This window comes from Eumetopias jubatus, unplaced genomic scaffold (genome assembly GCF_037043125.1).
Source record: "Eumetopias jubatus isolate StellerSeaLion01/CBP00866 unplaced genomic scaffold, mEumJub1_p1.0 scaffold_9, whole genome shotgun sequence".
NCBI classification, from domain to species: domain Eukaryota; kingdom Metazoa; phylum Chordata; class Mammalia; order Carnivora; family Otariidae; genus Eumetopias; species Eumetopias jubatus.
Genome location: NW_028274815.1, coordinates 38,575,770 through 38,593,277, shown reverse-complemented (window position 1 = coordinate 38,593,277; position 17,508 = coordinate 38,575,770). Strand labels below are relative to the sequence as shown.

Sequence of the window (17,508 nt, the reverse complement as noted above, 5' to 3'; positions counted from 1 at the left end):
ACTTAAATTAAGTTTGTGTAAAGCGCTCAGTGTGGTCTTTGGCAGATAGATACATCATACTCCATTAAGTTGAAGGGCCATAATGGACTTTAACATTTCCTTATCCTTTGTTCATTTAGATCATTTTCATGGTCTTGTGATTTTATGTAATGTTACAGTGAATGACTCTTGATAGATGTTTCTTTCTTTTGAAAAATTTGCTTTCGGTAAATTCTCCTGGTAAGTTCAACTGGATCAAAAGATATGTGACTATAAAGACTGTCACCCTTAGAAGGCCACAGAGGGCCAATGGAGGTGGGTAAAATGAGGAAGCAGGCCTTTTATGCCATGGCCCAGGGGTGTGGGATATGAAGACAGGTGGTTTATGGCTTTCACAGAGGAGTGTCTTGTAGAGAGAGGACTGTAGGGTAGGGTAGAATGGGGGATGAGGATTTTTATAAATGATGGTGCATTTCATAGCAGCTCAATATTTAGTTCCTTAGAAGATAAGCTGGGTAATTGGAGAAAAACAATGTATAACAACCATTAATAATCAGGAAGAAGAGGGAAATCATAGGTGCAAAGAGTCACTTTATTTATTCATTTCCCCCCAAATATTATTAGCATGATTAAAGCCAAAGAGGGGAGGCAGTAAGGTGGGGAGAAGGGCCTGCAAAAGGGGTGGGTCTCTGATGGGGAAAGGGCCGGAGGCCTGACGGGGGGAGTCAGGGAGCCTGGGACTGAGGGGCAGGTGGGGGACCTGCTAGGCCACACTCTGACACTCGCTTCTTTGGAAGCTCTTGACAAGGGTGGAGGACAGGCTCTTGTGAGTGACCTCGCAGGAGTACTTGTCATGACTTTGGTACTCTGTACTGGGCATCGTCAGGGTGCTGCTGAGGCTGTAGGTGCTGTCCTTGCTGTCCTGCTCTGTGACACTTTCCTGGATGCCTGTGTTTTGGATAGCCCCATCCACTTTCCACTGGACTTTGACGTCTTTGGGATAGAAGCTATTCAGCATGCACACGACAGAGGCACTGCCTGTGTGTAACTGGTCCGGAGATGGTTGGAACAAAAAGACGGATGGCTGGGCATCATTCCCTGAGGAAGGAAGCACAGAGAATGGTCTCTAAGTAACAGGGAAGTTCTCCACTTAGGTATATTGTTTGTGGGCAGTCCCAGAGCCCGGAAGGGACAGACAGAGCAGCTTATCCTGTGTAGCAATGAGGGAGATATATCATCTCCACCATCTTGAGTTTTTCTCTAGCTCCTACCTCTTAAGAAAGTTTTAAATTGTTTCGTTTGAATCTTTGCAGCCATTTTAAGAACTTTTTGCTTTTCTGACCTCACCTTACTGCCTCCTGCAGTAAACACGAGTGGTTCACACAAAGATACAAAGGCCATTTCATCTGAGCCCCTCAGAGTTGAGAAGCGAGACCAGGTCTTGGCTCCCCGCCCCTCTTACACAAATCATTTCCCCCATGCCTCTCCTAGAACTGTGTGCAATGATAGCAGGCTGCCTCATCCTTCCTGGGTTTTCTTTGAGTGTCTTAGGGCCAGACCCACCTTAAAGAGTGGCTCCAAGCCCTGAGTCTGTGCCTGGGTTGGGGTGCAGCCCTGTCACCCTCTGTGATCAGGCCGGCAACTCTCCCACCTCTCACAAAGGCCTTGAAGGAAGACAGAGCCCTGGGCTGAAGGTTGTCATCATGTGGGATGATAACAGACCAGACCAGGAGGGCCAACTGTAACTTTGGCCACCTGCCTATGAGGAACTGGCTAGCTTCGGTTCTGACCCTGAGCACCTGCCAGATGGCCTCCTGGAAATCCCCGCTGTGGGTATTCAGGCCCGCTGGTCAGAGGGCAAGAGCTACAGTAACATATCAAGAAGCCTTTGCTGGAAGAACGCTGCAGATAAGTGAACAGGTTTTCATAAAGTTAACCTCCATTAACCAAGCAGTTCAACATAAGATGCTGAACTTATTATATTTTGATATTTTTTTTCTCTTTGAAACTTCATTACTAATTTTTTTCAAAGAATTTTATAAAATAGCTTTGGCAGCAAAATAATAAGGATTCTAGAAAAAAAGGAGGGACATATTCTATAAAGATACTCCTATCTGGGTAAATCCTTGACACCTTTAAAATATCCATCCTGCATTAAAATATTAAACAGTTAGTACATTTGATATGGAAATTCTTATAAGACATTTTATTAACTTTTAATGGAGTTTAAAATTTGTAAAAGAGTTTTTAAAAGGCTTTAAGATAGTTTTAAAATAGTTTAAAACACTTACATAGTTTAAATAGCTCTAAAAGAGTTTTCAGAGTTTTAAAACAGCCCTAAAATAGTCCTATTTAATTGTTGCAGACCAAAAATAATCGTTCTTACACATCACTTTTGAAATCAGCTGAAGCAAACAACAAAAAATTACTAAACTATTTTAGAAGGTATGGGATTAAAATACCCAGATTAAAAATTTTCTATCACAGAAGGAAGGTATTGGTAAATACGCTGTTATTAAGTTTTTATTAATGGCATTTGTCTATGATGAGATATTTTGTACAACTGAACTATAATCCTCCCCAAGCCATTACATTTTTGAAAATCAAAAACATGTCACAAATTTATCTTTTCTCTAACGGTGTTTAATGTGAACTCAGTAGAAAGTTGATTGATCAAAACCAGAGTGGCCAGATGGCCTTAAATTAGATTTTCGCTGGTTGGGACTTTACCCTGAAGGAGTTACATATATTTCTTTCTTTTAGATTGCGCTTTTGTTATTTAAATACATTTGATAAGAGGAGATTGAAATGGTTTCATGTCATTGAAAAAAAGTAGCTTTAAGTTTTTTATAAAAAAATTTTCAATAAGGGGATATACTAATGAATGTGAATTTTAGTTCTGAAATCTCTGATAAATCAGACTTCTCCCTGTTTTTTCCACATTAGCTCAGCGCCTGCCACATTTCTGTTCTTTTCTGTTAGCGCCGTGACTTGTACCACTGTGTTGGAAAAGCCGCCACAGCAGAGTGGAACAGGCTGTGGCCTCTAGCTGTTAGGCGCACTGCCACATGGACTCTGTGGCCAGGTCACGAAAGTCATTCAGTCATAACGAAAGACTGCCATGAGGCCTACAGACCACGCAAGCCGTGCCGTGGCCTCTTTGGCGGTATAAAAAAATGGCCGAGTAATAACCAGGATAATACAAGAACACACTCACTAAACTATTTAGTATTTTCCTACAAGTCCGTGGGCATTTAAAACATGCAATTATTTTATTTTGCTTCATTTAAACGAATTTCTTAAAAATGGAGGTTTTGGCGACAACCATCATCTTTTCACCATATATGGTAAGAAATCATTTCACAGTTAGTCTAATGTAGAAATTGGATTTTTAAAAAGGCGGTATCTCTCACGATATAGAATCTCTGTAGAATTTCTGAATATTGACAGTTTATCACTCATTTTAGACTCTAAAGATGACATTGCTGCTGGTTCTCAATTAAACTGTATCTTTTACACAGCAAACAAGTATACTTTTCTAACTTCTTACTTTTCATGCATTCTATTGATTTAAATTGTTATCTTATAAAATAACTTATCAGAGGAGAGAAAGTAGACCAAGAAATTTCTCTTCCGTATCATACATAATGAGCAAAAATCAATATAACATTTGGCAAAACTCAATAAAAATTAGTTTGCTTTTTCTCTTGAGCTCCAAAGTTTCTTTTTCATACTATACTAATTTTTTTCCTTTTGAATCTTGCAATTTAGATTAAATTAATCTTTTTGTCTACAAATCCGTTTTTGCAGCTGAGTTTAACTTCGGAAATTGGTGATAAATGTGAAATAGTCTTATGTACTCATCTGCACAAAATTCAACCTTAAGCCTCTAAAAGTCAGTACTGGCATTTAGACCCAGATTTCAACAAGCAATAGAGAAAAATTACTTACGTTTGCTCTCCAGACGTGTCCCTGGGCCAAAGGTGGCCCACTGTATTAGTTTAATTGCTTTCCCCTCAGCAAAAACCTCTATTTGCTGCTAAGCTCATTAGATTGACGGATACAGAGAAAATCTGGCAATTTAGATGCCATGTCAACTAACTAGCTCTTCACTCTTCCTTGAGACAAACTGATTTTCAGTACCTTACTCATTTGATTTTCAGAAGAATCCCATTCTCTTCGGAATTGACCTCAACTCACATCCCACACATGAAAACCCCCAAATTTCACAACTCGACAAGAAGAAGGACTAGAAAAGTGTACTTACGTTTGAGCTCCACCTTGGTCCCCTGGCCGAACGTGAGCCACAGTGAGGGCTCTGACACTTACTCCTTAACAAAAACCTTCTTCTAATGCCAATCATAGAAGAAAGGCCAATTCAGAGAAAAATCCAGCTATTCCTCTCCCATTCCCCCCCACAAAGCCTATTCTCATCACAAACTCAACAACTTGTTTGCTTAGCTGTAAAGTTGGCTGTTTTCTGCTATTTACTTTCGGGTCACCAGGAACGGCTCATTTTACCAAAATGTCACAAACTTGAACAAATGATACAACAGGACAAAAACTTCACAAAGAATTGAGCAAAAATGTACTTACGTTTGATCTCCAGTCTGGTCCCTTGGCCGAAAAACCACAGTGATTTCCCTTAACCTCCATCTCTACAAAAACCCTCCCTGAAAAGGTAGCAAGCCTCTCTCTCCTGTTACCCTGTTTTGATTTGGAAATCTTAAAAATTAGCCCTCAGCTAGCCTCCAGTGGAACAATTTTCCCTTCTCTGTACCTAATCTGGGAATGAAATTTGTTTTATCCCTGGCATGTAACTAATTAGAACACATGAAAAGGCAGGGGGGAGAAAAGCAGCAAACCACTTAGAAACAGTGAAGAATTGGTTGAAAAAAATACTTAAGTTTTATCTCCAGCTTCGTCCCCTGGCCGAACGTGTACACACAGTAATTCCTCCTAACTTCCCTCCTATACAAAAACTGAGTTTCCTTTTCTGACAATCAAGCAAGACTCTCCTTTATGCTTGCCAGTACATTTCTGAAACTATAATTCAGATGAGTTTATCTCACTCATTGACTGAATTTTGTTCTTCATGGAAAACGTGCAACCAATTTTCCAGTTTGCTTACAGATTTTATCTTTGTCCCAGAGGATGTCAGAGCCTGGTTTCAAAACATCTGCTTCTATAGATCCCGTCACAGGCATGGGGACCATAAGACACAGACAACTGAGGAAGGAAGGTTTGGATTTTACTCACGTTTGATTTCCACCTTGGTTCCTGCGCCGAACGTATACCACAGTGACAGCTCCCCATTGTGTCACTGTACAAAAACCCTTCTCAGTGAAGGGGAACCAAGCCCTGGGTCGGCTGCTGAAGCTTCACTCTTTCCTCAGCAGGTATGCAAAGCCTAGGGCTTCCCTGACAGAGAATGTTTCCTTAGGTGAGATCTAAAATCCTGGAAGAGGATATATTTATTTATGTCTATGGCCTGATGGTCCCTTTCTTCAACAATCTACCATATCTGGACTGTTTCTTATTGATTGATTGATTGATTGATTGGAAAGTGGGCTGAATGGAAATTACAAAGAAAACAAACAAGTTTTAAAAATTGCACTCTTGGGCGCCTGGGTGGCTCAGTCCTTAAGCGTCTGCCTTTGGCCCAGGTCATGATCCCAGGATCCTGGGATTGAGCCCCGCATCGGGCTCCCTGCTCAGCGGGAATCCTGCTTCTCCGAACTCTTCCACTCCCCCTGCTTGTGTTCCCTCTCTTGCTGTGTCTCTCTCTGTCAAATAAATAAATAAAATCTTTAAAAAAAAATTAAAATAAAAATTGCACTTTTTTATACTTTCTCCTGGGGGTGGGGGAGCTGTTGCAGATGATAAACCTCATTCAGTGTAATTATGGGATTCTAGTTTCTCTCAGTTAAGAATAATTAAAGAACATTTTCCTATTTGAACCTCTCCTCTGCCATGATGTTTCAAAAAAGGTAGACTAAATGTATATCAGATCAAGGCCCATGTTTTGCTTTGAAAGGTATTTTGGCATGAAGCTATAGATGACACAAGAAACTAAAAGACCAATAGAGATTTTATTTATTTAGAAAGACAGCATGAGCCAGGTTGGGGCTGGGGAGAGGGGCAGAAGTGGAGGGGGATGGAGGACTTTGTGCCGAGCTAGGAGTGCAGAGCCTAGCATGGGGCTTGATCCCACAACCTCAAGACTCTGAGACCATGACCTGAGGTGAAATCAAGAGCCAGACACCCAACTGACTGAGCCACCCAGGTGCCCCTAAAACAAAGATCAATAGAGTAGAAAGTAGACTTTACTTAGTTGGTCATCTGTTGCCCACCATGTTCAATGAGCTGAACCAAGTGCATGCTGTCTTTGGAGCTGTCAGGGAATCATGGCATGCCATGGTGTTTCCACAGTAACCCCATCAAGGACACTGAAGATCTCATTTTAAGTGCAGCTCCATTTACTGAAGTCTTGTTTCCCTCTTAACCTTCCATCCCCCTGCTCAGCATACATTCCTCTCACCATCCTCAATTCCTTACAGCTCTTCTGTGGCTTCCAGCTCTTATAAAACTCTCTCTGGGGGCGCCTGGGTGGCTCAGTCGTTAAGCGTCTGCCTTCGGCTCAGGTCATGGTCCCAGGGTCCTGGGATCGAGTCCCACATCGGGCTCCCTACTCAGTAGAAGCCTGCTTCTCCCTCTCCCACTCCCCCTGCTTGTGTTCCCTCTCTCGCTCTGTCTCTCTCTGTCAAATAAATAAATAAAATCTTAAAAAAAAAAACCCAAAACTCTCTCGCTGCTCGGAAACACCTTTGCTCACCTGTGTTAGCTTGTGAACAATGAATTCTTTCAAAACTCAACTCCAGAGACCTTTTCTTGGATTATCCCCTAGCCAGTGACTCCACTTTGCAGAGCACAGACGCAGATCTAGAACGCCTAATTGTTCTTACCTGCTCTCAGATTCTTCCTACCCTACTGGATTGTAAATTGATGTTTCATTGTCTTAAGAGTATTTGGAGGATCAGTCCTTATCTTTACTTGGCAAATGTTCAACAAACATTTACAGAATGAAGAAATAAAAAAACACCTAACAATGAATAATTGAAAATCAAAAATGGACCAGAGCTAATAAGTTATAAAAATCAAGGACTAATACTGACCACTGCAATAGTAAGTTTTACAAGAGAAATCGTAGTAGGTGTCCTTGATTCTGTCACTGAGAGCTTTGCTATTGTCTTTAATAGCAAAATCAGCAGTGGATCTCCCCAGATATGAGGAAAGAGAGGAATCTTGGAGGTAGAAAGAAGAGAGAAACTGGCAAGTGGACATTTAGTGTGCAAAATAGTTGACTGAAGACATAGTCAACATAGATCCTGAAGAGGATATAGTGATTTTCTCTGCAGAGATACAAGCAATACCAGTCATTGTACTTGACATTAATTGAGCACTTACAAAGTGTCAGACATTGTACATGAATCATCACATTTAATTATCCCCCTAAATCTAGGAACTAGAAACTGATATTTTCCCTATACTGTAGATGAGGAAAGTTGAATGCTGAGACTTAAGTAACTTCACCACAGCAGTGAGTGACAGAGCTGGGGTTGGAACTCAGAGCTCATGCGCTTCGTTGGCCCTGGGAGTAGAATCACCCAATGGAAGCAGCATGCATGGCAGAAAACTCTGGGGTGGGGGAAGGAAAAAGAAACTCCGTAGACTGTCCTAGGCTTGGAAATGAGTAGACGAGTGTGCTCAAATGTGTATACAAGACTGCTCACTGAAATGTTGTTTAAAAGTTGAAGAAATGGAAAATAACTGAAATCTTCATCAATGGGAATTTGGTTAAACTAATTATGTTAGAGCTTTGCAGTGGAACACTAAGCAACCAATAAGAGGATGAAGTAGGTTTCTATATGGTCACATGGAATGTGATCATGAAAATATAGGCCACGGAATGGTATATTTTGTATGATATTCTGATTCTATTGTAATGGATATATATGGATTGAAATACAGGGTAATTCCTGAAGGAAATACAATGAACTGTACACACTAGTTATCTCCTGGGCTTACAGAGGTGTGTTATTTGGGAAGAGGAGAGCAGTGACACTTTCTCCCCTTTTGTATATTGTAGATTATCTGATTTTTAAAAATTAGGTGAATACATTAATTTTGTGGTTTTCAAGATCAATAAGACTACATCAGTTTTGTTAAAGAGTAAACTCTGGCTTTGCCTGCTAGAATTCTCAGTATTTATGTACCATGTACAAATACAGTTTTAAATGATATACACACATGCATGAGTTTTCTTTGTCAATTAAACATTTTTCTATAATCTTTAGATTGAGAATGCAAAAAAGGTTGTTTTCCTGGTTCTGCATAGGAGATACTCTTACAATCATAGGAGATATAGAGGTGATGTAGGGGCTGGAAAATGGGAATGATAATGATGACATGGCATTATGTTCTTCATTGAATAATGTGAAATTGGGGTCCAATATGAGGAGTACAGCTGAATGATTGTACTAAGAGAGTATTTGCTACCAATAAAAAGTGCTTATAAGAACCATTGTGGCAATGGGGCGCCTTAAGTGTCTGCTTTTGGCTCAGGTCATGATCCCAGGGTCCTGAGATGGAGCCCTGCATCGGGCTCCCTGCTCAGCGGGAAGCCTGCTTCTCCCTCTTCCACTCCCCCTGCTTGTGGTCCCTCTCTTGCTGTCTCTCTCTCTCTCTCAAATAAATAAATAAAATCTTAAAAAAAAAGAACCATTGTGGCAAAAACTATTTTATTGATCACATACAGTAGTGATCAATAAGAATGTCTGTGTTGATGTAACATAACATGGATCACTGAGAAATGGTTGAGATCCTTAATATGTGTATGGTTTATTATTCGAAGGCAAACGTTGTCTTTGAAGCATCTGTGAAGTTCTGTTAGGATCTACTATTTACAAAATGTCCATGATGGGCCTTGATAATACTGATTTTACTGAGGAAAGGCAAAGTGCCAATAAACTAGTCTGAGAGGTTCTTGGGTTTGTATATAAGAGTGAAGGAAATAGAAATTTGTGTGAGCATTCCAACAAACTCATAATGAAGCTGTTTCCCATTTGGCCCCCAGCAAAGTTAGAATCTTAGAATAAATTCTAAACTGTGGAAGAGAGAGAGAGAGAGGAGGGAAGGAGAGAGGAGGAAGGAAACTTACCTGGCTCTGGAATATTTGTGTCTGATAATCCATCTTGAAGTCTGTGGTTCACTATTTTTTCTAGCTCATCAATCACAGTAGAGTCCAAGGTAGGTGATTCTCTTTACTTTGGCTTGACTCCTCGATAGGATTGTAATGGCTGTCATTTGTACTTGATTTAAGCTGATATCCCACAAGGTGAAGACAAAATTCTGGAGTCCACATTTAGTGGTGCCTAGAACTTGATCAATTGCCAGTCTTTCAGCTGGAGTGCCACAAACTGATATCTGTCCTGAATTCCTAAGGGGTAAAGCTGGCTGCATAGCTGAGAGGAAGGGAGACAGAGGAGGTCACTTGAGAAATTGCTGCTTCCTTGCGGCTTTGGAGCTGTGTCTGTTTCCACTCATCTCCGAAGAAAGAGGTGCTGAGAGAAGCAAAGTCCTTTGCCCAAACATATGCACATGTTTGTGCCATAAACATGACCCAAGATTTTGGACCAGCTCTGGAAAATATAGATGCTTATCATGTTTCCAAGAAGACATTCAGGCTGCAGGTATTCTCTGACTATCTAGAGTGAAAGAGAAAACAGTACTAGTCCTGGGGTTTATTACCCTTGGAGAGGCTTAGCCACCCAGATTTACATATCAAGTGTTACGGTTTCTGGTTGGTTATACACAAGTGATGAGTCCCTTGAATTCTGCTCTGGAGTTCCCTGCCCCCCTTTGTTTGTCCCCTTGGCATCTAACCCTAGCCTCGTGTCCTCTCTCAACCTACCACCGAGAAACGCATCATGGACAACTGCTGTGAATGGGCTAGCTCTGGATGCAGTTGTAAAATTAATGAATTCAGGCTTGTTGCTTCATACTTTTTTTTCTTCTCTGTTGTCAAATCTTCAGGTCCCTCATGGGCACTCTTCTCTTCTCCCTCCTGGCTCAGGACCTAGCCCTGAGTGCCCCTATCCCCCACCCCCCACCCACTCTTGTTCATCCTGGGTAAGGACCTGGGCTCAGATCTCTCCTGCCCACTGTCCAACACTGCCTCATGCCTTCAACATGTATAATCCTGATCCCATCCAGAAGGATTCTGATCTCTGCTTTCTGTTCCCATTAGCTCCTCTGTTCAGCTCCGTAGGTCACTTAGTTACCACTTGACCTAATATTGTGCTGCTCCTGCCTCCTGCCCTATTCTTCCTGTGTGTGTTGCTTTCTTTAAAATATTCTTAAAAATCTTTTTTGTATTTTAGATTTTTTTTTTAACAAGGAGGTATTGTGATGGAATGTATGTGTTTAATCCATCATCTTAACTTGGATCCTCCTTTAATTGGCTCCTTTGAGATCTATAAAGAACTTATCAAACTCAATACCCAAAAAACAAAAAATCTAGTCAAGAAATGGACAGAAGACATGAACAGACATTTCTACAAAGAAGACATACAAATGGCCAAAAGACACATGAAAAAATTCTCAACATCACGGCATCAGGGAAATTACAGATCAAAACCACAGTGAGATACCATCTCACACCAGTCAGAATGGCTAAAATTAACAACTCAGGAAACAAAAGATGTTGACCAGGATGCAGAGAAAGGAGAACTCCCTTACACTGTTGGTGGGAATGCAAACGGGTGCAGCCACTCTGGAAAACAGTATGGAGGTTGCACAAAAGGTTAAAAATAGAGCTACCCTGTGACCCAGCAATTGCACTACTACATATTTATCCAAAGAATACAAACATAGTGATCTGAAGGGGCACCCCAATGTTTATAGCAGCAATGTCTACAATAGCCAAACTATGGAAAGAGCCCAGATGTCCATCAATAGATGAATGGATAAAGATGTGAGACACACACACACACACACACACACACACGCACGCACACACAGGAATATTACTGAGCCATCTAAAAGAATGAAATCTTGCCATTTGCAATGACATGGATGGAACTAGAGAGTATTATGCTAAGCGAAATAAGTCAGAGAAAGACAAATACCATATGATTTCACTCATATGTGGAATTTAAGAAACAAAACAGATGAACATAGGGGAAGGGAAGGAAAAATAAAATAAGATGAAAACAGAGAGGGCGGCAACCCAAAAGAGACTCTTAACTACAGGGAACAACTGAGGGTTGCTGGAGGGGAGGGGGTTGGGGGATAGGAGAACTGGGTGATGGACATTAAGGAGGGCACTTGAAGTAATGAGCACTGGGTGTTCTATGCAACTGATGAATCACTCAATTCTGCCTCTGAAACTAATAATACAGTATATGTTAATTAAATTGAATTTAAATAAAAAATTAAAAAATAAATGGGATTAAACTAAGCTGGCTCTTGGCTCTCCCTCCCATCCTAATCAGCATATACATTTAAGGGTTATTAGTCTGGTGCCGGTGAAAGAGGAAGCACAGGGGCGCCTGGGTGGATCAGTTGTTAAGCGTCTGCTTTCGGCTCAGGTCACGGATCGAGCCCCGCATCGGGGTCCCTGCTCAGCAAGGAGCCTGCTTCTCCCTCTGTCTGCTGCTCTCCCTGCTGGTGCTCACTCTCTCTCCGTCAAATAAACAAATAATCTTAAAAAAAAAGGGGGGGAAGCACAGATCACTCCCTTCTCCATCGTGCTCCCCTCCCCCTCCTGCCCCCAGCGTCCTGATTATCCTGGCTGATACCTAGAGTTCCAAACAAGACAGAGGGATGGGAAGAGGTCAGGCCTATAGGAAAACAAACACACACAAATATCAATATGGAAACCCAACTGAATGAAATAAGGAATAATGGAAATTTTAAGTTAAATATAATGGATATGTCCATCACTCGCTCAAAATCCCCCTTGCAATGACAGAAGAAATATAAAAATGAGAATAAATTAATTTTGTGGTTGGAGAATCATGAAGGGGCCTATTAGAAAAAAAAAACATTTGCGGAAAACCACAAAGATTTATTTTTTTTTTTAAGATTTAAATTTTGAGACACTGAAATCTAGAATCTTCCATTCCATTGCAAAAATAGGAGGGGTCCTTGACACAGCCAGTACTAGTCTTCCTCACAAAGCCCTGGAAAACACATACTTCCGAGCTATCAGGGACTGGGTCTGGGGGTGGGAAGGGTACGCTGCCCAAGGGGGACTAACCCCCTGGGCGGCCTCCACTGAGCTTGCACCCACCCTTCAGGCCATGGGAATAGTGATGGAAATAAAAAGGGATAAAGTTACAGGCATTCCAAAGCAATGGGATAAAAAATTCTCCCAGGCCGGGCGCCTGGGTGGCTCAGTTGGTTAAGCGACTGCCTTCGGCTCAGGTCATGATCCTGGAGTCCCGGGATCGAGTCCCACATCGGGCTCCCTGCTCAGCAGGGAGTCTGCTTCTCCCTTTGACCCTCTTCCCTCTTGTGCTTTCTATCTCTCATTCTCTCTCTTTCAAATAAATAAATAAAATCTTTAAAAAAAAAAAATTCTCCCAGGCCACTAGAAGGAAAAGAAAAATGGACTAAGAAAATTAAACCAATCTAGCAAAATTCAGGAAAAGGAAATAAAAAAATCACAAAGAAAGTATTAGATAAATAGAAATATAAAATAAGATGGAAAGACTGAATCCAAATAGAATAGTCACAAACTATAATAAATGCTGTTAAGTTATTCAGAATTTGTAAATGAGGCAAAAAGACGACTATTGATAAAGATTCTCTCCTTGACCAAACTCCACTCGGGCTCCTCTGAACTCTCTTCTCAAGTGGGCTCGGAATTTTGTGTTCATCTTTGCATTGTCCAATTTTAGCAAGAATCCTGCTAAATCAGTTTTACCAGAATCCCCTTTCTTGATATCTGATCGCAGTCAACATCTGATGGGCTTCCTCAGCCTTCACTGTCCCCAGGTGATGTCTGATCACCCTGGCTTGCCTTCAGCAAGAATCCTGTTAGGTCAGTTTAACCAGATCCTCCCTTGAACAGGGTGTTTTCTCTTAGTCATTTTCCATCCACTGACCCCCACCTTGCTACCTGGCTATAAATTCCCACTTCTCCTTGTCTTGGAGTGGGGCCCAATCTCTCCCTTCCACTGCAGAACCTCCTTGCAGGGGTCCCTCCACATTATCTTGATGGTCCTAACTAAGTCGGCCTTACTTTTCTTCAACCAGTGTCTTGAGTAATTATTTCTTTAACACTACATATCCTTTTAGGGTTATTTGACTTGCTAGAGAAAGTTTTTTACTTTTCTAAATACAGCTGACTAATTACAACTGATTAAAAACTAGATTTCAAAAGGTTGGATGTTAACCTAGAGAAAACTGATGTCATGAAAATGATATAAATTATGTTTGTCTGAGGAGACAGCTCTAATGCTTATAGGTCTTAAAGACATTAACCAGTTAGATCTTAGTGATCTTATTCTGGCAGTGGCAGTGAAAGGGGTGTGTGTGTGTGTGTGTGTGTGTGTGTGTGTGTGTGTGTGTAGACATGTAGACATATGTCTTCCTTTGGACCAGCTTTATCATCTGGTTTTGTCATTAATAAGTTAAGTGAATCTTTGACACGTGTTCATAATATATATGCATGATAACTGTGTCTTAACTTTTTAAAAAACTTATACCTTAAAAATATAAATGGAAAAATTTCACAATGGAAGGACAAAGAAGAGTGAATAAAAACACACAAATCCAGCCATACGTATGCCGCTTACATGAGATGCAGCTCAAACAAATACATAAAATGACTGGAAGAACAAATGCAAAGGAGGAAGACGTGTCAGGCAAGTGCTGACAGGAGGAGGAACGATATGTAATGTCAGAAACACTGAATTAGAGGAAAGAGCACTTCCAGGGACAAAATCCAACATGGTAAGTGACACATAACAACAACCAATTGTAAGACTGAAGATCCTAGACTGTGGAAATATACTCATATGAGATTCATTTGTTTTTGTGAATATCTTCTGGGAGCCATGGGATCAAGGCAGTGGGTACGGTGACTGCCAGTTTGCCTCAGCACAGGAGATGGGTAGGTCTTGGGACTCAAGGAGGGGCCTTTCCCTTGGGACTCAGGGATCAGTAGGGGCTGAGAGAGAGGCTGAGAGTGGTGGTGGTAGTCCGAGAGGCGGGGAGGGTCAAATCATATCTGACATCATGAATGTCACTGGCAGGGCAGTGCCTCCAAGCCTCTAATTTATGTTCACACTCATGAATGTTCGTATAGTAGAAACAGTCTGGTCAGGTTGCTATTATTAAATGGAATGAAATGCTTTCAGTCTACTGTGTCCATTTCCTCAAGATTCAGCGAGCAGCGAAGCTTGTTAGGCCTCGCTGGAGTCAGGTGCTCACCCCTGGGCTAGGAAAGAGGGCGCCCCACGACATTCTCACCTGACTGTATCCAATCAGAAAGGAGAAATTCCTCAAGAGGTGAGGTCAGTGTGCTCTTAGAAAAGGCAGGGATGCAGTTAAAAGGGAATATCCATTGTTCTCTGTTCCTTCGATGTATTTTGAACCCAAAGCTGGTGAATTATGATATTTTGACTATAGATCAGTTCTTACTCACCGTTGTGCTTTCAGTGACTAACAAATGTCTGGCATCCAGACACGTTTACATATTTATTGAATAAATGGATGAAATGAACAAGGATTGTTCAGGAGTCAGGGGAATCGGTTTTCTCTTTGCTCTGATGCCCTCTAGTCTTTGGTAGTTTCTGAAACCCTGGAAACTGACGGTGGTGCCTTAAACTGGGATTGTCTTCATGACAGCTGACCCTGAAACCCTGTTAGAATGAATAGAAAATAGACTCGGTGCTTCCTTGGAGGGGTTTTGTAGGTCATGGACTGTTGGAACTGGAAGCGACAATCTGTGTCCAGCTCCATTCATAACAAACAGGAGAAAACTGGGTCTCTAAGACAGGAAATGATTCACTCGAGGCTACATAGGTAGGGAAGGACTGGGTTGGCGGAAGCACCAGACGTCTTGCCTCCCAATTAAAGCACCTCCATCACATTTCCTGAGATGCTTGACAAAATACTTGCAGACCAGGAAAATTCTTTGCAGAGTTGCTGTCTGGTCCAAGTCGGAGGGGACTTTTTAATGCATTTTCTGAAATCCAGTGAAAAGACTGCAACACGGACATGTTTCTTTTTTCAGCATGACAACAGCTGTAGGACTCAGTCAGAATACCACACACCATTTTTTAAAGCTGGAAAGAGCTGTTAACTATTTGACTTTTATAACTGAGGAAACCAAGGCACCCTTTTAATGATATTAAGGTTGCAGGCACACAGTCAGGGTCTAAACCTTTGCCTTCCAGGAACCAGTCCAGTGATTTTCACTAAATGGGGCTGATGCAGCCAATCTGCAGAACGCTTCCAGTTGGTGCAAGAATAATCTTTAGGCTGGTGAGTGTATTAATTAAGGGCAATAATAGCTACTCTAATGGATATGCTCCCAAGCTTGAACAATTTAATGTATTAGAAATTTATTTTTCACTTGTATAAACTTCTGACAGCAGAGGGTAGGTTCTCTTTCATGCTGTCCCTGAGACACCCAGGCTGACAGAGACCATCTTCAGCATAAGGCTTCTGTCGTGAATTACAAGACTACTGATTATGAAAGAAAAATCAATCTCAGAATCCCCCACTGCCACTGAATTGGGCTGGACCCAGACTAATGTGGAAGCTTTGGGGATGAGGAGCTTTATACATAATAAAGTTCTCCATTGCTGCCAAGGAGTCCATGGCCATTTAAGGAGAGAGTGAAAATTGCGTGAACACAAACTCTCCAAGTGGGTCATGCAATTCCTTTGGTAATGTGATTTACCATACTTCCCACATCCTGCCTTGTTTCATGGGATTTTGTAATCAGATTCTAATCTTTCTGCTAGAGACTAAACAACTTCAGGCAAGTGACCTCATCCAGGTAGTTCGGTATTCTCCATTGTGTCTTGATACTGAGTATTCAATGATTGCTCTTTTGAATTGAATTTGATAAATATGTGTGCTTGAGAATATATCACATTGAAGCTACTTGGATATATAATTTAATTAGGAAAAAATTAGAATTTTTATGGATTCATCAACAAATGTCTTTCCCTCCCTCCCTTCTTCCCTCCCTTTTTTTTAAAAAAACAAAAACAAAAACAAAAAAAACTCCAGGCTGGTATTGCAGCGGTCCAGTATTATGCAGATGGCAGTAACATAATGTGAGCCCATGAGATATGACAAAAGATATGATGGTATGTATCGATCCCTGAAGAAGATGGAGAACTAGATATCTTATGAAATATTTTCTAGATGGGTTTGGAGTCTCTCCTGCTCCGTGTCACGTGAGCTTCATTCCAAAAGGTGCCACGGCCTATTTATATCTCCCAGAGCAGTAAGACAGTGACTAAGGTGGGAGACAAAATGTAGCATTGAGACTCACATGGAATAATCACACAGAAAGAAGATGATAAATACAGAAAGTCCTTCCTTCTAGACAGGTCTCTTCTGTTCTAGCCTGAGAGATTACTGCTGACTATTATGTCTTCCCACGGGACTTGGGACTTGACTCCTTCTCATAGTGTTGGCATCAGGACAGATGATTGGAGTAAAGGGGGTTGTCCAGCTGGTTTGCAGGTGCTGCTCTGTATGAGCCCATGTGCTCCAGTTAGGTTATCCCTGCTCAAGCAGAGGGAAGAAAGTGCTGGAGATCAACAGGAAGGATAATCTATAGGGAAATAGCAATAGGCACTGGATGCATAGACCAAGAAGAAAAGTGCATATACTCTTGAGTCAGAAACCATATGGAACTGAGAAAGAAATGTTCAGGATCAGATGGATTCACTGGTGAATTCCGCCACATAATTAAAGAAGAATTGATACCCAGTCTTTCCAAACTCTTCCAAAAAATAGAAGAGGAGGGAATATTTTCATACTCATTTTATGAGGCCAGCATTACCCTCATGCCAAAACCAGACAAGGACGTTGCAAGAAGAGAAAATTACAGACCAATATCCCTGATGAACACAGATACAGAAATCCTCAACAACATATTAGTAAACTGAATTCCACAGTGCATTAAAATCATCATGCACCATGGTCAAATGGGATTTATTCCAATTTCCTAATTGGAAAAGAAAAAGTAAAATTGTCTCTATTTGCAAATGACATGGTCTTAGACATAGAAAATCCTAAAGACTCCACCAAAAAACTCTTAGAACTAATAAGCGAACTTGGTAAAGTTGCAGGAAACAAAATCAATATACAAAAATCAGTTGTGTTGCTATACACTCATAATGATCTGTCAGAAAGAGAAATTAAAAAAAACAGTCTCATTTACAGCTGCATCAAAACGAGTAAGTCCAGAACTATGAGAGGAGACATTTCTGT

At 41.1% G+C, this 17,508-nt stretch overlaps 1 protein-coding gene across 1 annotated transcript in view; it reads right to left on the bottom strand.

Annotated features, from left to right (window-relative positions):
- Positions 1-553: 553 nt before the first annotated feature.
- Positions 554-17,508, bottom strand: part of LOC114223447 (immunoglobulin kappa light chain-like) — a 111,081-nt gene continuing 94,126 nt past the window's right edge. The window contains exons 3-4 of the mRNA XM_088026427.1: positions 4,247-4,284; positions 554-1,077 (exon numbers count right to left, since the gene is read on the bottom strand). Of these exons, the coding sequence (XP_087882553.1) occupies positions 743-1,077; positions 4,247-4,284 (373 nt within the window). The 3' untranslated portion in view covers positions 554-742. The remainder of the gene's footprint in view (positions 1,078-4,246; positions 4,285-17,508) is intronic.